The following is a 21,420-nucleotide window of genomic DNA, read 5'->3' as shown; positions in this document are numbered from 1 at the left end:
TAACTGTGCTACATGTTTTGTTTTTGTACATATTATTTGGAGAAATTAAAATTTTTGTTTTTGCAGCCTAATGCCATACATACGCTGAGACCTGTTTGCCATGCTCCCTCTCCCTGCGTTTTTTATGAAAAGTTTTTGAAATAATGAAGTTTACATGAGTGAGTGCCTTTTTCTTTAACTGTAGGGTCTAAATGTTCACTATACTCCTAGAAGCGTTTTCCAAAATGGGGTAACTTCTGGGGTATTTCCACTGTATTCAAACAATTGGGACGCTGCAAATGCACCCTAAAACCAATTCAGCAAAATCTGCATGGAAAATGCTGTTTCTCCCCTTCTGTGCACAGCCCTGCTGTGTGCCGAAACAGAAGTTTCTAGTCACATATAGGCTGCTGCTAAATATTGTGTAATACATTTTGTGATACACTTACTTTCCTTTGGAAAATAAGTAATTTTGAGTTAAATTTACAAATTATTTTAAAAAATTAACATTTTGATTTTTACAGCCTGATGGTCCTTTTACACGGAACGATTTATCGCAGATCGTTCAGTGTAAACAGTCTTTCAACAATTTCACCTATGTGTGAGATAGGCTTAAACGATCGCAAAACGATCGCATAGCGAATTTTCCGTACGATATATCGTTCCGTTTAAACGCTGATCGTTATAAAAAAAACATTGTTCATTCAAAATCGTTAATCGTGCGATCGGGCAAATTATCGCTCCGTGTAAAAGTACTTTAAGCCTATGTTCACACAGCGTATTGGACCAGCCTAAATGCTCACTCTACAGCTAAAGGAATTGTTTGAGGGGTATAGTTTCTAAAATGGGGAACCCACTAAGGATGCTGACTGGCTGGGCAGACCTCAAATGTTATGACCCCGGTCCCTGCTCAGACCAGGATGAAGCCGGGAACCGGAGTGGCGGTATGCGGCCACCAGCACTGGAGCGGGGGGGGGGGGGGGTAGAGGATAAGAGCATGTTATTTCCTTTATCCTTCATTTCCCCAGCACTTGCTAAAGAAATGGGTCTGGACGGATTTCTCTAACTATTACCACTTAGAAACAATAGAAACCATTTCACAAAAAAAAAAAATAGAAAAATTGTCACCACATTCCGAGTTCTTATTTCTTTTTTTGTGACAGACCTGGTTGCGGGCTCATTTTTTGTGGGAGGATGCAGAGTTTTTATTGATACCAAGTTTTACTTATATGACTTTTTGATCTATTTTAGGCTCTGTTCACACATTGTCAAAATGACGGCCATTATTTTAAGAGATGAGCGAACCGGGTTCGGGTTCGAGTCGATCCGAACCCGAACGTTCGGTATTTGATTAGCTGGGGCTGCTGAACTTGGATAAAGCTCTAAGGTTGTCTGGAAAACATGGATACAGCCAATGACTATATCCATGATTTCCACATAGCCTTAGGGCTTTATCTAAGTTCAGCAGCCACCACAAATAATCAAATGCCGAAAGTTCGGGTTCGGATGGACTCGACAATGCTCTAGGTTCGCTCATCTCTAATTATTTTATAAAAACAGCTGTTATTTGTATAATAACAGTCATTGTTATAAAATAGCGGCTGTCTACTTTTATGGGGTGTGAACATAGACATAAGTTGTTTTTTCTGAAAGAATTGACACGTCAATTCTTTGAGCGGAGAGCAGCGGAGGCGTGCGAGCCATCCAATAGAGACACTGTGTGACACTGAGGCAGGAGGGATTCTGTAACAACATGTAGCCAACCCTAAATCGCCGATAATGCATTGTAGAGGTCCTCGCGCCACACATTTTTATCGGGAACCTGGTTGTAACACCAATAGCTGATTTACCAGAATCATGGTGCAGGAGTACAGCATTTACTGTTTGCAATCCAGACGTAAAAAGGAGGATCGACCAGGATAAGGCCTATTAATGACAGCCTTAAAAAGACATATGGGCGGTAACTAACGGGTTAGAAATCTGATTTTCATAAAAATTTGATATTTCCAGATTTAGAAAAATGCTATTTTTTCCCATATTTTTCACCAAATTTCAGAGTTTTTCCCCAAAGCTCAATATATCAACCAAAATTTACTGCTAACATAAAAAAGTGCCATGAGAAAAAATTCTACCTTGCTGCCTTGGCTAAGTTAATCCCTTCAGGACCGGACTAATTTTTTTTTTTTTTTTTGCGCTTTTGTTTTTTCCTCCTCAGGTTTAAAAGGCCATAGTTTTCGCATTTTTTCACCTACAGACCCACACGAGCCCTTATTTTTTGCGCCACTAATTGTAATTTGCAGTGTCAGGTTTAACTTTTGCATAAAGTACACTGCAAAACCAGAAAAAAATTCAAAGGGGGCTTCCAAGGACAGAGCTGGCCCTTCTGATCAGCTTGTCCAGTTTGTTCCTATCGCTGGTTGATATGCCGCTCCCCCAGCAGGCCACTCTGAAGATGGTTGATGCCACTACAGAGTTAAAGAAGGTCCTAAGAAGTGCCCCCTGGACTCAAGGCCCTCAGCCTCCTGAGCAGGTAGAGCCTGCAGTGGCCACCACAGGGACCCCACAGAACAGACGCGTTTCGAGCGCATGCGCACTCTTGTTCACTGATAACCCCACCCCTCACCTTCCATCCTTATATACCTATCCACAGGTGAAACATACAGGTGTACAGAGTGATTAAATGACTGCATACTATGCAGTCTGGTGTTGCCACCAAACTACATGTATATATATATATATATATATATATATATATATATATATAAAAAAACAAAAATAAATCAAAACAATGAATAAAAGTAAATAACTAACTAAACAATGGCAGAAAGTCTACATTACAAGAATCATGGGATAATGAATTAATTATAGTATGCAATATACAGTTATAATGTGCCACATGATCTATACACTTGTAATGCATGATCGCAGAAAATGATATAAAATTAATAACCACAAATCAGATAAATGTAACATGATTCCACCAGATAGATATAAATATGAATATAAATGTAAATATATCAATAAATATAAATACAAAAAAATGATGTTCTCCCATATGCAAAAATCTATAAATTCATATAAATATTTAAATGTGAGATGATGCATGTGTATGTGGTCTTCATGAAAATGTGGTGTGGTGGAGATTACAATGAACATGTAACTAGAGTTAAATATAGTGCATGAATATAATATATAGTGTAGAATTAATCATGTATAATTTTATTATTATTAAGCACTAGGTGTTACATGTAAATAAGGGAAAGCATGTAGTGTATAATGCTGAGAGAGATGTATAACCAAAATCTTATTTAAATTCAAAGTTGGAAAACCGTATCCAATGCGAATGTGAATAGAAGCCAATAAAGATAATGTATGTCCAAGACTATATAGTCCAAATCAATAATAAAATAGCAATTCCCTGCGTACATTCATGCCTGTAGGGGCACATGTGCCCAAGGTATATTGCCAGAAGGCTTCGCGATCTCTCAAGCGTTTTTGTATGTCCCCACCTCTCGGCTGTGAGTTGACTCTTTCAATGCCGTATATTGTGAAATTCCTACTACTCTTTTGATGTTTCTGAATGAAGTGCAATGAGGCTCCGGATTTGTTCCTGAATGGATTGCTGGTGATGTCATTGAGATGCTCCAGTGCACGGGTTTTTAATTTCCTCCCCGTGCAACCAACATACTTCACCCTGCACTCAGTGCACTCAATGACATACACCCAGTGTCGGACTGGGGTCCCTGGGCCCACCAGGGAAATTGATTCTAGGGGCCCACCCTACATACATAGGCTGGGTTCACACTACGTATATTTGAGGCTGTATAGCAACCAAAACAAGGAGTGGATTGAAAACACAGAAAGGATCTGTTCACATAATGTTGTAATTGAGTGGATGGCCGTCATTTAATGGCAAATATTTGCTGTTATTTTAAAACAATGGCTGTTATATTGAAATAATGGCCGTTATTTACTGTTATATGGCAGCCATCCACTCAATTTCAACATTGTGCGAACAGATCCTTTCTGTGTTTTCAATCCACTCCTGGTTTTAGTTGCTATGAGGACCTGACAGGAGGACCAAATACTGCCTGAAATATACGTAGTGTGAACCCAGCCATATACTGTACATAACCGATGCCAAACCTCTCATGTTAGTACAGCGTGCTAATTCTTTTTACATAAATCTGATACTACATTTGGATTAAGGAATAATCTGACATTGTACACATGTACATATACTGAGATACACACATCTAATCATACACAGACACACACACACCTTCCATACATACATCTAATCACACACACAGACACATACTTTAAGGGCACTACTCGGCTCTTAAGGCCCTATTGCACAGAACGATTATCGACCGTATTTGACCAATATCGGACGTTACGGCCGACAATCGTCTTGTGTAATAGAAGACAACGATCAGGCGACATGAACCATGTCACCTGATGGTTGCAGTCGTTTGTCGTTCAACATGAAGACAAATGACAAATATAGCAGCGATGCGCTGCCGTCGCCCCGTGGAATAGGAGCAGCAGCAGATTGATGCTATTTACATTGAAGGTTTCTGGTTTATTATAAATGTATGCAGAGTGCAGGTAGACACTACATAGAAGTATAGAGAGTATATACACTCTCTCTCATCTATGTGTTACTACATACAGTCTATACGCTTATCTGTACAGTCTACATGCACACTGCATACATCTATAATAACATCTATAGGAAACTTCTAGAGAGCTGCCGGCCATTAGAGTCTCTCTATAAACATCTATAGAACTACATTACATAATATACACTATGTGGGAGATTTATCAAACATGGTGTAAAGTAAAACTGTCTCAGTTGCCCCCGGCAACCAATCAGATTCCACCTTTCATCCCTCACAGACTCTCTGGAAAATGAAAGGTGGAATCTGATTGGTTGCCGTAGGGGACTTAGCCAGTTTCACTTTACGCCAGCTCCCCCTATATACATAATAGGTGTGCACACGCACACACACACACACACACACACACACAGATAGCCACACTACACACACACACAGATAGCCACACTACACACACATATAGCCACACTACACACAGACACACACACATATAGCCACACTACACACACACATATAGCCACACTACACACACATATAGCCACACTACACACACACACATATAGCCACACTACACAGACACACACACACACACACACACACAGATGACAAGGATACACAAATATACAGACACTCACACACACTGACCTACTTATGCACTTACTGACACACTGACAGCTTTATGCAGGAAGCTCCAGGGCCTCCATTAGTTTTCATATCCACCATCTTTTTCTGTGCAGCCTGCAGCCTCTCCCTCTTCTCCTGGCACCGACATCACACAGAGCAGCAGGAGGGGGGAGACATGACTGCAGGGGGAGGGGGGATGGAGGGGGCCCTGCTGCTGTGGCTTCTCTGTGCAGCTTTCAGCATGTTCCTGCTGCCACACGAGGGTTTGTTTACTGCAGGGAGGAGGGAGCCTCTAGTGACAGGCAGGAAGAGAGCCAATCAGGAGCTGATTAGGACGGACTGTACCACTTACAGTGCAGGGGGAGAGGGGGCCCATGGCTTTACAGTGGTGGAGTAAAAGAAGGGGCCCTGCTGCCGTTCTTTAATCACTAGAGCACCATGGAAGGCAGCTGAGGGCCCCCTGATCTCCTGATCATAAGGAGAGGCTGAACAGGAGGCCCACCTTCAGCACAGGGCCCTTCAAAGGGGGGCGGGCCCACCGGGGGATCCCCCGGCCCCCCGGTGGTCCAGTCCGACCCTGCATACACATTTACAGAATTACAGTCAATATGTTGTTTAATGTAAAATTGGCGAGTATGATAATTATTGTAAAAATGTGTTGCAAACTTTAACATAATTGCAGGTACGGCACGGGTAGGTTCCGCACTTGAAAAAGCCATGACGCTGTAACCATGTGGGTGATCTTTTCTCTGATAAAACTAGGCTGGGGGACAGCATGTCCCCAAGGGTTTTGGCCCTTTTGGGGACAATTGCACATCCCTGAGACAAAATTTCAGCCAGTTTGTCATCCTCCTATAAAAAAGTGTATGTGTTTTTTTATGATGTACCTAATGCGGTTAAACATAGGAGTATAGGTTAATGATAAAACTGGTTTAGACATGGTTTCTTGCCATTTGTTATGTGTTTGGCTTGTATCAAGGTCTGGCGTCCTTTTTTAGCCACTATGTGTCGAGCCCTTTCACAATGGAAATTCCTATATCCCCTCTCCTTCAATCTGGTTTCTAAAGCCAGGGCTTCCTGGTTAAATGTATTTGCATTAGTACAGTTTCTTTTAATGCGGGTTAATTCCCCAACAGGAATAGCCTGGAATATGGTGTGAGTGGGATGGTTACTATCCGCTCTCAATAGTGTGTTCCCAGAAATGGATTTACGAAAAGTGGAAAATTAGAGCCTGCAGTGGCCCTTTCTGTACAGTGTGTCCATGTGATCAGCCCAGTCCAGCTTATTATTGAGGACCACGCCCAGATATTTATATGTCTTCACTGTGTCAATGTCCGTCCCCTGGACTTGGAGGAAATTTGTGCTTGCGGAAATCCACCACCATCTCCTTGGTCTTTCCAGCATTAATCCTCAGGTGGTTCCGATGACACCAATCAACAAAATCCCTGTTCACCTCTCTGTACTCCCTGTCGTCTTCACCTGTGAAGAGGCCTTCTATTGCCGAGTCATCAGAGTACTTTTGTAAGTAGCAGGTAGGTGAGTTGTACCTGAAGTCTGCAATGTACAATGTGAAGAGGAAGGGAGCAAGAACTGTACCCTGAGGTGCCTTTGTATTACAGATGACAGTATGTGACACACAGTCCCTCGCTCTTACATACTAAGGTCGATTTGAGAGGTAGTCTAGGATCCAGTTTAAGAGTTGGAGATCCACTCCAACAAAGGCCAGCTTGTCTCTCAGTAGCCTCGGCTGTATGGTGTTAAAAGCACTGGAGAAATAGAAGAACATTATTCTCACAGGGTTCCCCGGTTTCTCCAGGTGAGAAAGGGTTCTGTGTAGAAGGTTCGGGTTCGAGTCCATCCGAACCCTAATGTTCTGTATTTGATTAGCTGGGGCTGCTGAATATGGATAAAGCTCTAAGGTTGTCTGGGAAACATAGATACAGCCAATGACTATATCCATGTTTTCCACATAGCCTTAGGGCTTTATCCAACTTCAGCAGCCACCGCTAATCAAATGCCGAAAGTTCGGGTTCGGATCGACTCAAGCATGCTCCAGGTTCGCTCATCTCTAGTGGGTACACAAAGGTTTTTGGTTTTTTTCTTAACTTTTTAGCCTAATTATGAAAAGTTATGTCTTCATTTGTGATACACTTCCGAGAAATAATTATATAAATGTATCTTCATCCGCTTCGCTGAGATGTAGTTTGAGGAGTCTGTGATGTTTTGCCCATAACAACCAATCAGATTCCAACTTTCATTTATCAGGATAATAAGAAAAAAACCAAACAAACAAAAAAAAACCCTTCTTGTTGTTAGCATGTGAGTGGCCCTGTCCTGGATATATCATACTTCTTGGTGCTATTGTCCATGTTATATACGTCAGTAGTGTTAGGACGTGATTAGCAGCTATGGCAATGCTGGGCAGCTGACCCGGTTCCCTATAGCAGGCCTTCTCCTCACAGCAGCGGAGTGATGGCCGTGCGCAGCTTACTAGTCTCCTATTCCACACACATCGCGGCCGCACAGCAGTAAATCCGCCAGGCAGCCTTCTTTTCATTCAGAGAGAGGGAGGGGAGAGCCGGGCCGCACCACTTCCACAATATAGGGGTTCGCTAAATTTTCATGAGGCGGTAGCTAGGCTTAGACCCGCCACAGTAATCGCAGTCCCGGGGCTGCACTGCTACCTGAGGCGGCCGGGCGCGGCGCTGACAGAAGATTTAGGCCCGTGCACGAGCCGAGCCGCCGGCAGTTTTGGCGGGAGTTGGGAGCGTGTGTTCCTCCCCCGTGCGGCTGGTGAGGAGGCCGGAGGAGGAGAGCTGAGCTGCCTGCAGGCGGGAGAGGGAGCAGCAGTGTGGAGTACACGGGCTGCGGCGATAACAACACAAGAGGTAAGACTCCGAGCTGCCATGACACTGCTAACGCCACATAACCGCATGCGGCTCCCGGTCTCTCCATGCACACGTATCACAGCCCGTGTACTGTAGGCGGCAGCCATGATGTCGCTGCCTCCGTGCCCGGGTATAAATAGCCGTGCTGGGGGCCGGGGACGCGCCGCCTCTCTGCAGCCTCCGCTCCATGTTGTGTGTGCGGGAGAGAAGGGGCAGTGGGGGCACCGCTATGTGCGGCTGGCACGGCACCAGATGGCAGCAGGCACACGGGCACCTCACCGCACATAGTGTGCCATGTACGGTGACTGCAGCAGCATGTGAGCTGTGGCCTGATGCCAGCTTTGTCTTGTTTGTTTACCCCTCAGTGCCCCACAGAGCAGCAGCCGGTTCTGCCGTGTTCCTGGCTGATGGATGAACCCGAGGAGGGGGTGTGTCCGCTTTGTTATTGAATTATGTGCCCTGTGCATCACTGCCATGTGGGCCAATGCCCTCGTGTGGCACGTGTGAGAATAGACAGGCTGCCCTGTGGTTGCTATGGGAAACCAGGCCTGGCTTACTCTTAGGCTGGGCTTACACATGATCAAAACTGTTGACCAGAGGAACCAATCGGAGCTTAGTTTTTATTTCCTAAACTGCTATGGTAAAATCAAAGCTGAGCTCTGCCTGGTTGTCCTGGGCATCAGAGATTATAGTGTATTCTGGTTTGTTGAGATGCCAACATACATTGAGGCACACACTATTACAGTGACACTTTTTTTTTTTTTAATTTCCCCCTCTGCTGCTGGCTGATGTGTACACTTACCATTGACTGTTAGTTTCCAGTGGCACGGCTTCATCTGGTAGTACGGCACCATTAAGGCCCCGCTGGCTGTAACCAGTGGGACCAGCTCTTCTTACCCTCTTCTTTATCTATTGATTTTGAAGACCAGACATTAGGGTCTATGAGAGCACTCTCATAGAAATGCATTGAAGAGTCTGAGTTTCAGCCACTGGGTGGCCCGCAGATAATAAAAGGTCACGTGGGCGGTCACGTGCCGCTGGAAATTGATAGTCAATGGTAAGTGTACATATCACCTTCCAGCAGAGGATGAAATAAAAAAAAAAGTGCACTGCTTCTTTAGGGCCAGTTCACACTGAGCAAGATCGTCGGAATTCCGCCATGCTCAGTGTGCATGCTCGTCCGCTCCCTCTCCTCTCTGCTCAAAGAACTAACACGTTAGCTCATTGAGCGGAGAGCGGCGGCAGCGGACGAGCGCGCACCCTCTCCATTCACTTTACAGCAGCACACTGAGCACGGTGGAATTTCGACGATCTTGCTCAGTGTGAACTGGCCCTTAAAAGAAACCTGTCAGGGTCCAAGAGCCTCACACATTAGTTCTGGGACCTGACTAGGAAGGAGAGAAAATAAATGCAGCAGAGAACTAAAAAAAAAAATCAATTTATTTGCAGTGGTCATGACTTTATTTATTTATTTTTTATTTTTTTTTTGCAGCGTGGGTACAGGTACGCTTGCTGTGCCCTCTCCCGCCAGTGGCACTTGACTGACAGTCTTAGTGTGGGGCTTCTTTCTATGGGCTGTCAATCATTGCTTGGGCGGGAGGGAGCGCAGTGAGCAGCACAGGTGACAGCTCTCTGACTAAAAAAAGTAGCAACGGCCGTTGCAGATAAAGTTACGACCACGCAGTCCTAAAAAAATGCATCCAAGATTTTTCACTAAATGGTCACAGCATAGTCTGTAGCTGATGGTGTTCAAGTCATTGATGTGAATGGACCCTCTTCTGTGCTGCAGTAATGCTATGTAAACCTAGTCATACATAGTTTTGCTAAATAAGGCCTTTATGTTTTAGACTGGTCCTTCAATACCTGTACCATATTTTGCTAAAGCATATACTAACCGCTGAGGCTAGCGCAGCAAGGATTAGGTTCGACAAATTGCTGAGAGGCTGCGTTTCCTCTTTGCGTTAACATAAAGGCTATGTGAGAACTGCTCCTATAACATTCATCCCTCCCTGCTACTGCTATATGGCATCTTTCTCTGCACTGCAGCCTCTAGTGATCATTGCTAGAGGCTGAAGTGCAGCTGAAGGCAATGACAGGAGTGAAGAGGTAAGGGCCCTTTTACACAGAAAGATCTGACAGATTATCTGCCAAAGATTTGAAGCCAAAACCAGGAACAGATTATAAACAGATCAGGGCATACATGAAAGCCTGAGATTTCTCCTCTTTTCAAATCCAGTCCTGGCTTTGGCTTCAAATCTTTGGCAGATAATCTGTCAGATAATCTTTCTGTGTAAAAGGGCCCGAAGTGCTAGGTCCCTACTTAGGAGCAGAACCCTCCTTTCATTTTGACAGGTGTCTTGCTCTTCTACAGTAAAAAGTAATTACATTTTGTCAACCCCCATTTAACCCCTGCTTGCTTGGCCAGGCACAGGGCACTTAGTCCAGAAAGTGGGTGAGGATGGACAGTAAGGGCCCTATTTTACAGGGGGTAATATATGCCCCCAGATATTGCCTCATGTAGTAAAGACAATGATCAAGCGAAGAGCAGATCATAGGCTGATTGTTGTGTTTTAGCAGATTTAAAAATCGGCAGCGCATCTTTCCAAATAAAAGGAGGCGCATGGTCACTGTCTGATAAAACAGTATATAGAAAATAAAAAAAAATTATACATACTTGTCCACACTCCCCGGTGTCCTTCGGCTTTTCCCTGCTTACGGCAGCTGCTGCTGAAGCTCCTGATGCCGTCTCTGAAGTGACAGGCCAGTCAGCCAATCGCTGGCCGCAGCACTGGCTCTTCTGGACCAGTGATTGGCTGAGCATCCTGTCACTTCAGAGATGTCAGCAGTGGCTGTGGGACTGTAAACAGGTGTTATTTTCTATATATGCAGCAAGGGCTGCACGGACAGTTTTTGATGTCTGTCCAGCCTTTGCCAATCATCAAGCTGTGTAGTAAACTCTGTAAGTTAGCGGCGCGCCAATTTAGCCAGTGATCTGTACATATCTTCTCTGACACCAAAAGAGTTAAAGGGGATCTCCAGTGATCCCCCACACACAAATAAAATGCATAAAAAGTATATAGGTGCACTCGCTTATCCCCCACAGAGTGACATATTTCACACTTGTCTATGCTGCTCCGAGCCCTAGATTGCTCATCAGTAATCAGCTGTTTGGTGCTGCACTACACATTGAACAGTTTGTTTCTGTTTATTGTGTAGCTGTGGTGACCTGTAACTGCAGCTCATCTTCTATTCATTTGAATGGCACCTGAGCTTTTTTCTGGAAAGTTCACATTTTTTAAAGTCAGTAAAAAAAAGTATATAATCTGCCTATCACCATTATCATTGCATTATGCATTCCCACAGCCTTATAGCTTTTTTTTCAACAAGCTTTTTGTAACCCGAGCAGCACAAGATACTCGGTCGAGCATTGAGCTCGCTGATCTGTAATGACTACTTTGTACTTTTGTCCCATACGGTTCACTGACTGGAAGTGGTAGGAAGTCATGTTTAAAGTGTCAGTGTTCGGGCAGTTGTAATTGCTTTTATTTTCTTTATTTAGCACTCTTATGCTGCGTTTACACGGAACGATTATTCCGTGGAAACACTGCAAACGATCAAGCGATGAACGAAAAATCGTTCATTTTGATCTTTCATCATGTTCTCAAATCGTCGTTCATCGTTCGCTAAAAATTCGCAGATCGTTTTGTGTAAACAGTTTTTCAAAGATTCACTCTATGTAAAAGATGGGCTTAAAGGGAACCATTCACCCCGTGGCCCCCGGCAGAAACTGACATACAGTGACATAAAGGTCAATATACTTACCACATCGCTCCCGATCCCGTCCCGGATCCCGTTGTTGACACGGAGAAATCGCCGATTCTTCTTCTCCCGCCCATTATGGTAATGAGCTGAGATGAGTCCAACGTCCATAGGAAACGACGGACGAGTCAAACTTATTCATGAGGTCCTCTTCTCGTCGCCGCCCATCCACGCCTCCTGGAACTTGATTGACGTCTTCAGTCTTCTGCCGAATTCCCGCGCAGGCGCCGCTGTGATGGTCCCGTCACCTCTTCTGCGCCTGCGCGGTAAACAGGATACGGTGTTCGAGCAAATCGGCGCACGCGCAGTAAACAGTGAAGCTGCGGAGCGGCTTCAATTGTGAACTGCGCATGCGCCGAAAACGACTGTCACGGCGCCTGCGCGGGATCCGGCGAGAAGAAAGAAGACGAGGAGGAAGAGGACCTGGCGTCAATCAAGTGTCGGAGGCGGGGAGAAGGCTGGACTTCGGACCCGGCGGCGCTCATTACCATAATGGGCGCGAGAAGAAGAATCGTCGATTTCTCCGTGTCAACAACGGGCTTCGGGACGGGACCGGGAGCGATGTGGTAAGTATATTGACCTTTATGTAACTGTTTGTCTGTTTCTAACGGGGGCCACGGGGTGAATGGTTCCCTTTAAGCAATCTTAAAAACCATCGCATTAACGATTTTTCTTACGAATTTTCTTAAGATTTTTCTAACGATTTATTCGTCTAAACGCTGATCGTTATAAAAAACCAAATTGTTGCTTTAAAATCGTTAAACGATCAATTGGGCGAATTATCGCTCCGTGTAAACGTAGCATAAAACATAAATCTGAACAACCTGTTTAATGCTCTTTGACAGGTAGACTTACTTTTTTTGTCCCTTTTCTTCTGTCTTCTTGTAGAAACATTCTGTCCTTCTTGAAATATTATTCCCGTTCTGCCACTGCCTCTATTTTATCCAAAGACAACATGACTCGTGACTTCAAGCCTGGAGATTTAATCTTTGCCAAGATGAAGGGGTATCCTCATTGGCCTGCCAGGGTGAGTGTGTTCATAATGTTTCTTTAGTGGTTTATTAGGGCTGGCTTCACTACAGGGCTTCCCTGTCTGTTATATACGGGACATGGGAATGTTTCACTATCTAGCACGATGTGTGAATATCATGCCGGGTGTGTGGTAAGTGTTTGAATCTTCATGGCACTGTAATGAAGTGGCAGATTTTATTTTGCTCTGACTACCCCTTTAGGCTATGTTCACACATAGTATTTCCATCAGTCTTTTAGTCAGTATTTCCTCAACCAAAATCAGGAGTGGCGCAGACAGCACAAAAAATTATAATGGAAAATGTGCAGTCTTTGTGTTTTCAACCCACTCCTTGTTTTGATTGAAAATACTGACCAAAAAACTGAAATACTATGTGTGAACATAACCGTAAACAGCATCAAAAACTACTACATGATTCTAGCCTAAGTTATATTGTGTATTGTATTGTGCTTTTGGACATCAACAACCTTCACCTTTGCATAGGTGGATAGTGCAGATAGTGTCTGCTTGCTTCATTTAAAAGCCTGGGAAATGGGGAAGAGTTGAGTTTTTGTTGTATTTTACTTCTCTGCTATTTGAACACTTTGTAGGACAATCTTTTATGAAATGTTACGGAAATAAATCAAGGCCCACAAGTAGGTAATGTCCTTAAATGAGCACTGTCACCGAAAAAAGTGACGTCCGTCCCATCCTCTCTTCCGCCCAACCGTTCCCTTCCTCTCTTCCGCCCGAACGTCCGTCCCTAACTCTCTTGCTCGTGACCGAGACGGCTGCATAATGTAAAGGACCTATTCCATGGGCCGTCTGACAGGAGCAAACGAGTGCTATTAGCGCTCGTTTGCTCCTCGCTATTCCACTCGTCCAGGCAGCCTATAGCATACAGCAGCGGTCTGCTGCCGCCGCTCCTAGTCCACGGAGCGATGGCAGCAGATCGTTGCTGCATGAGTCATTTGTCTTTCAACATGTTTGAAAGACAAACAATGTAATGATCAGCCGACATGAACAATGTCGGCTGATTGTTGCAGTCTATTCCACGGGGAGATTATCGGCCGTAACAGCCGATTACGGCAGATAATCGTTCCGTGGAATAGGGCCTTAAGTCTATGGGGCCGTCTTGCTCACATTGACACGGGGAGAGAGGCACGTGTGTCTCCCCACTCATTCTGCTGTTTGGTGAACCAATATAAACTTTTGACAGATACCTATATTGTAATGGGTTTATTTTTACTATAGTATAATTGCTTTCATTAACACTGGAAAAAGCTGTCAATTTCTCTTACCTTCCCAATTATATCAATTGTATCTACAGGTGGATGAACTTCCTGATGGTGCCGTGAAACCTCCCACAAATAAAATGCCTATTTTCTTTTTTGGTACCCATGAAACGTAAGTTGCTACCTTTTTGTTTTTGTTCATTTTTATTCATTCAAATGTGTGTGTATATGTCTAGACAATTCAGCAAAAAGTAATACGCACTATGATGCTTATGAGCACCCTCCACACTTCCGAACTCCACCAGTCCGGACAAGACATCCAATATATACAATAAATGTGAAGGAAAAAAAAAGTGATTGGCTCACCATGCACCATGAGGAAGGAGGAGTCTGTATCCTCCGAAACGTCCGCGAGGAGGACGTACTTGGGCGTCCGAGTTTGAGAGCTACAAAATTTGTCATATCGACTCTGTGAGTATATCGCTCCATGAAATTGGAGCACAGTGGGTTTCATTACCCGAAGTTTGCGGCTGCATGGTGAGCCAATCACTTTTTTTTTCCTTCACATTTATTGTATATATTGTATATGTCTAGATGCATTGGTTTAAATTGGTTTAAATTTAAAGTTCAGTTCCTTGTCCGAAACTAATGTCAAGTTAAGATTTTCTGAACTATTACTGGATTGTAGATTAACTCCTTAACAACAATGGACTTAAATGTATGCCATGGAAGTCTGTGCCTTAACACATGGCATACATTTACGCCATTAACTGACTCTTTATAGATGGTCAGGACCAGCTGCTGCTGCTGCAAACAACGACTTCTATTCTGTGCATTGTGTGAGCTAACGGCCATTGCTTCCAAAGAGTTCAATGGAAATCATTGAAGACTGAAAATAACGGATATTAGTGTCAAATAACTGATGTTATTTTTACTAAAAAGACAGTGTTTAAACATTGCCTTATTTAGGGTATAAACCCACTAACAGTATACACAGCGTATTTAGTGCTGCGATATGCAGCAGATTAGATCTAAATAACTGAACACAGCATCAAATCTAAACCATCAAATCTGCTGCGTATTTGTTGCATATCTGCTGCGTATACGGTGTGTGGGTTTGTACCCTTAAAGTGACACTGCCACTCCTTTTGCACTATGACTTCTCTACACAGGTGTAATGGGTAAATTTAGCAATTGTTCAAGTAAAACTGATCTTTTATCAACTGCAGATTGTGCTAAAAATGGGCGGGGCTTCATGACAGTAGTGCCACTCGGCCCCGCCCACAGCACCATCATTGGCCCACCCCTCCCTGACGTCACTGGACATAGGCCATAGGGGTGGGGCCTAGACCTTTAGGCCAACCAGTTCCAATGGCCGGCGAGGGGGAGGGGCCTTTGTACTGGAACAAGCACCATAACGTATGATATAAAATAAGGTATGAAAACTGCTAAATCTACCCTTTACACCTGTGTAGAGAAGTCAGAATGCAAAAAGGGGGTGACAGTGTCACTTAACCCTTAGACGACCCTGGACGTAGGGTTACGTCATGGAAGTCTGTCCCCAGACGACCCATGACGTAACCTTAAGTCCTGGGTGTTTTTCCCGCTATGAAGCGCGCTCCGGAGCGGAGCGCGCTTCATAGCAGGTGGGGGCCGGCTGCAATCAGCAGCCGGGATCTCACCGGTAATGACACGCTGCAGCGATCGCGCTGCCGCGTGTCATTAACCCCTTAAACTGCGATCGCGGCGTTTAAGTGTAAGTGACAGGGGGAGTCCCCTGTCACTTACCGATCGGGACCCCCGCAATGTGACTGCGGGGCTCCCGATCGTTGAAACGGACTGCCGGAGGTCTCTTACCTGCCTCCGTGAGGTCCGATCGGCGATCTGCTACACTGAGCCTGCACAGGCAGGCTCAATGAGCAGATCGCCGATAACACTGATCAATGCTATGCCTATGGCATAGCATTCATCAGTGTAGAAATCTAAGTATTGTATGTACAAGTCCCCCAAAGGGACTACAAAAGTGTAAAAAAAAAAAGTTCAAAACACTAACACACTACCCCAAAGCCCCTCCCCCAATAAAAGTCTAAATCACCCCCCTTTCCCATTATATAAATAAAACATATAAAAATGAATAAATAGATAAACATATAATATACCGTAGCGTGCGTAATTGTCCGATCTATTAAAATATAACAAGCGTCATTGTGACCGGTAAACGGCGTACACGAAAAGAGGGGAAAAAGTGCGCAGATTACCGATTGTATGTTACATTATATATTAAAAAAAATCAATAAAAAGTGATCAAAACGTCCGATCTTCACAAATATGGTATTAATAAAGACTAGAGATCATGGCGGAAAAAATGACACCCCATACAGCCCCGTAGGTGAAAAAATTAAACCGTTATAAGCGTCACAATAGGCCCATTTTATTAATATTTAATTGCCAAAAAAAAGGATTTCATAAAAAATATATATATAACATTAGAGAATCTGTGTAACCTGCATATGGTTGTGTTCGGACTGACCTATAGAATAATAGTGTCATGTCGCTGTTACCATATAGTGCATTACGTAGACACAGGAACCCCCCAAACGTTACCATATTGCATTCTTACTTACGATTTCACCTATTTATATCTTCATAAATAATATATTTGGAATTCCATCATACATGTTATGGTAAAATGAATGACGCCATTACAAAGTACAACTATTCCTGTAAAAAACAAGCACTTACATGGCCTGTAGATAGAAAACTGAGAGTGCTAGAGCTCTTAGAAGGGGAGGAGGGAAAAACGAAAGCACTAAGATCAAAATTTGCGCGGTCCACTGGGTCATTTTGGGCCTGGTCCTCAAAGGGTTAAAGGTGCTCTCAATTCATATATTTGTACATTGTGATCAGATAGACTCTAAACTTTTTTTTCTCTTTCTCTCTCTCTAGTGCGTTTTTAGGACCAAAAGACATATTTCCCTATGAAGAGAATAAGGAGAAATATGGTAAACCAAATAAACGAAAGGGTTTCAATGAAGGACTATGGGAAATTGATAATAATCCTAAAGTAAAGTTCTCAAGTCCACAGGTAAATGGTTTACCCAACTCAGCTGTGTAGGAAGCTGTGGGTTTTCTTTGGGTATTTTTTTTTTTTCTTCTATTTTCTTTGTGACTTTCTGCTACAATGATGCAGTTGCATGGCTTACTGTGCTCATTTAAGTGTAGTAGATTAGTTCAATGTTTAAATGGTGTTTGCATCAGTATACTATTAGTGTGAAACACGACATGGAGAGAGAGAGGCCGCACACCCCACATATGGCTGACACTAGTGCCGCTAGGCCTATTTTAAAAACCGTCAGGGTGTCGGTATATAATTTGATCAAACCATAATAGCCCCGTGTGCCACGTGCAGGTCCCATGGTTCACACTGGTCCTTACGCTAACTACAACACCACAAGTATGAATGTGATATTGCACTCACCAATGCTGCTGCAAACAGAATGGGAAAGACATGAGGTACTGACATGTGAGCACAGGTGTATATACTGCCAATTTGGATTGTGGGTCTTAACCTCTTAACGACGCATGACGGGTATACCCGTCATGCGGCCGTTAAAGAGTAAACAGAGAGGGCTCCCGGCGTGAGCCCTCTCTGCAGCGCGCGGTCCCCGGTTGCTAAGTGCAGCCAGGGACCGCGTGTATTAGCCGGCGCGGCCGATCGCCGCGGCCTGCTAATTAACTATTCAAATGCTGCTGTCAAAGCTGACAGCTGCATTTGAATAGCAGCTGTGCCCCCTCTCCCTGGTGTCCGGTAGGGGATCTTCCCCCCCCCCCCCCCCCCGCGATGCGAGCACGGAGGGGAGATCCGTTCTAATGAGCCGGCCGGGGCTCAGCGTCGTAATGACGCTGATCCCGACTCGGCAATCTATTCAGATGGTCTGCTGCAGACCATTATAATAGAGCACCGATCTGATGGATCATTGCTCTATTATATACACAGGATTGATCTCAATGGGAGATCAGTTCTGTGTATATAGAAGTCCCCCAGGGGGCTTCATATTACTGTAAGTGAAAGTTAAAAAAAGTGTTTTTATTAATAAAAAAATCCCCTCCCCTAATAAAAGCCTGAATCACCCCCCTTTTCCCATTTTACAAATAAAAATAAATAAACATATTTAGTATCGCCGCGTGCGTAATCGCCCGAACTATTAATTAATCACATTCCTGATCTCGCACGGTAAACGGCGTAAGCGCAAAAAAATCTCAAAGTGCAAAATTGCGCATTTTTGGTCGCATCAAATCCAGAAAAAATTGTAATAAAAAGCGATCAAAAAGTCGTATATGCGCAATCAAGGTAACAATAGAAAGTTTTTGCGCCATGATGCGTTCTGACACCTGACACAGCCCCATAGACCAAAGGATAAAAGCATTATAAGCCTGGGAATTGAGCGATTTTAAGGAACGTATATTTGTTAACAATGGTTTTAATTTTTTACAGGCCATCAGATACAATATAAGTTATACATGTTATATATCGTTTTAATCGTAATGACTTGAGGAACATATATAACAACTAAGTTTTTCCATAGGACACACGGCGTAAAAATGAAGCCCCCCCCCAAAAAAAAATAATTGCGTTTTTTTTTTTCAATTTCACTGCGCATATAATTTTTTTCTGGTTTCACAGCATATTTTATGGAAAAATTCAGCCTGTCATTGCGAAGTACAATTAGTGACGCAAAAAATAAGAGCTCATGTGGGTCTGTAGGTGTAAAAATGCAAGTGCTATGGCCTTTTAAGCACATGGAGGAAAAAACGTAAACGCAAAAACGAAAGTTAGCACGGTCCTTAAGGGGTTAAGGGGGAGTGCCAGCTGCTCAGAAAAGGGAGAACTGTAAAACACGACGACTATTAAAGTGTACCTCCAGGCATAGTAAATAAGGTTGACAGAAGAGAAGAGTCCATAAATTTCAACCTACAGAAACCCTACTGTGTTGATCCAGAGCAGGGATGGGGAACCTTTTCCATGTCGAGGGCCGGTCGGGCATTAATAAAATCATTTGAGGGCTGAATACCGTGAGCGGCAGTTAGTAGCGTGAGTTTGCAGCACCCGGGGCAAGGCAAAGTATTGTTCGCCTAGTGTCTGTGCTAGTTTAGTTAACCCCCAGTGATGCCCCTTGTAGTCTAGTTATCCCCCCACAGTGATGCCTCTGGTAGGCCTTGTTAACCCCCCCCCCCCCCCCCCCAGTCATGAAATGATATCATCGCGCGCGGCCCGCAGGAGAAGGAAGACGTGTGCCGCTCTGATGGGGCAGGAGCCGGCACTCACAGCATCCTCCTGTGTCAGACACCGGAAGATGCTGTGAATGCCGGCTCCTGCCCCACCAGAGCGGCGCGCACATCATTGGGGGGCTGCGGGCTGCATCGGGAGGTTTCAGGGGCCGGATGCGGCCCGCGGGCCAGAGGTTCCCCACCGCTGATCCAGAGGAAGACAAAAACACCTATGATTCATATTCACCAGTCCTGGTGCCCACATTGTGCCGCGTCCCCGTCCTGGACCACGCCAACTGTCGTCTTAGCTCCCCACCTGCTACACCAAGACCTGATTGACAGATGCTCAGCCAGTAAGTGACTGGGGTGGGACACCACTCCATTCACTAATTGGCTGAGCAAGCTAAATCCCATCCATCTGTTACATTGTACCTGGGTCCTGATGTACCTGGAGCCCTGGAGAAGATAAGAGCCAGCCAGGTCTGGGAACTATGTGATGCAGCGCGGGCTCAGAGACCATAAGCATATTGGCTTTTTTATTCCTCCCCACTCCCTGTCTGTGATTTTTTTTTTTTTTTTAACCCCCCCCTAACCCCCTTTATCCTAACACTCTTCTGCTGACACATTCCAATCACCATATATTGATGCTCATTAGAACTATTTGTCACTTGTCAACGCTGCTGAGGGAGAGGCAGAAGAAGAAGAAATACAAGAAGGCTTGGAGGAAAATGAGGATAAGACCCCACTCAAAAAAAGAAAGTCTTTTGGACCAAAGGTATTTCACTAGAACTGGCTTTACACGTTGCTCACTTTTTCATTGTATTCATTTTAAAAAGTTATTGAACAGTTTTACTATGACTTTTAGCAGAGCGTTAGAATACACAATACACTGTGGGGAGGCTCCCTGCTCCCTCTCGGAGGCTTTAGTGTACATGGCTCCAGTGACAATGTTTGTTTTGCCATCTGGTGATCACTGCTAATGCTGCAGTGGATGAATAGGTTATAACCAAGAGATTTGACATTGAGCCTTCTTTTTCTTACTGTAACCTAGGAGCTAGTTTCCATTTTAAACGTAGAATGACAATGTCTGCCCGTCCCTATGTTCTAGTTATATAAACTTATAGACTTGTATGTTAATTTACGGTATTTGACTTACCTGGTCGGTAGCTTTCTTGTAATCGGTAGTGGGATATCAGTCACAGGTTATGTTTCAAAAATGTTTGCCCGTTATGTTGGTTTCATTCGTGTATCTAAGGTTTTACTATGTATACAATACGTAATATGTTTTTGTTTCCTTTCTGTGGTAATACTTTTGGTATCCAATAATGAAAAAACGGTGGTATTTTAAATATATGTTGAAAAATTGGTGTCCTGTTTTTATAAATTGAATAAAGAAATACCCCTTGATGCTCTGTTCACATGTTTTTCTTTTCTGTCATAGGAAAACAACAACTGTATTTATTGCTTTTATATCAATCTCTTTTAATTTTAAGTGGCATCTATCAGGTTTCATCTTGGTGTCTGTATATCTGTAGCGTTGAAGGGAAGAATAGCATTGCAGAATCTGTGAAGGTGATGTTAAAGGGGTACTCTAAACTAGGGAAAAAAGTTCTCAATCTAATTGTCAAGTTATATAGATTTGTAAATTCTGTTTAAAAAAAAAATTGAAGTTTTTCAGTACTTATCAGCTGCTGTATCCCCTGCAGGAAGTGTTGTTTTCTTTCTAGTCTGAGACTGCTCTCTGCTGCCACCTCTGTCTGTGACAGGAAATGTCTAGAGCAGTATCAAATCTCCACAGAAATAAACCTCTCCTGCATCGGATAGTTCATGTCATGGACAGAGGTGACAGCAGAGAGCACTGTGTCAGACTGGAAAGGAAACACCACTTCCTGTAGGACATATGGCAGCTGATAAGTACTAGAAGGCCTAATATTTTGAAATAGAAGTAATTTACAAACCTGTAAAACTTTCTGGCA

At 43.8% G+C, this 21,420-nt stretch overlaps 1 protein-coding gene across 1 annotated transcript in view; it reads left to right on the top strand.

Moving 5' to 3' along the window:
- The first annotated feature begins 7,692 nt into the window (after positions 1-7,692).
- The window catches only part of PSIP1 (PC4 and SRSF1 interacting protein 1), a 40,900-nt gene continuing 27,172 nt past the window's right edge, over positions 7,693-21,420 (top strand). Inside the window, exons 1-5 of the mRNA XM_069961981.1 lie at positions 7,693-8,113; positions 12,821-12,959; positions 14,272-14,348; positions 17,123-17,261; positions 20,100-20,219. Coding sequence (XP_069818082.1) covers positions 12,888-12,959; positions 14,272-14,348; positions 17,123-17,261; positions 20,100-20,219 — 408 coding nt within the window. The 5' untranslated portion in view covers positions 7,693-8,113; positions 12,821-12,887. The remainder of the gene's footprint in view (positions 8,114-12,820; positions 12,960-14,271; positions 14,349-17,122; positions 17,262-20,099; positions 20,220-21,420) is intronic.

This window comes from Dendropsophus ebraccatus, chromosome 3 (genome assembly GCF_027789765.1).
Source record: "Dendropsophus ebraccatus isolate aDenEbr1 chromosome 3, aDenEbr1.pat, whole genome shotgun sequence".
Classification (NCBI taxonomy): Eukaryota; Metazoa; Chordata; class Amphibia; order Anura; family Hylidae; genus Dendropsophus; species Dendropsophus ebraccatus.
Note: the sequence above shows the minus strand (reverse complement) of the source record. Positions and strands in the feature narration are given on the sequence as shown.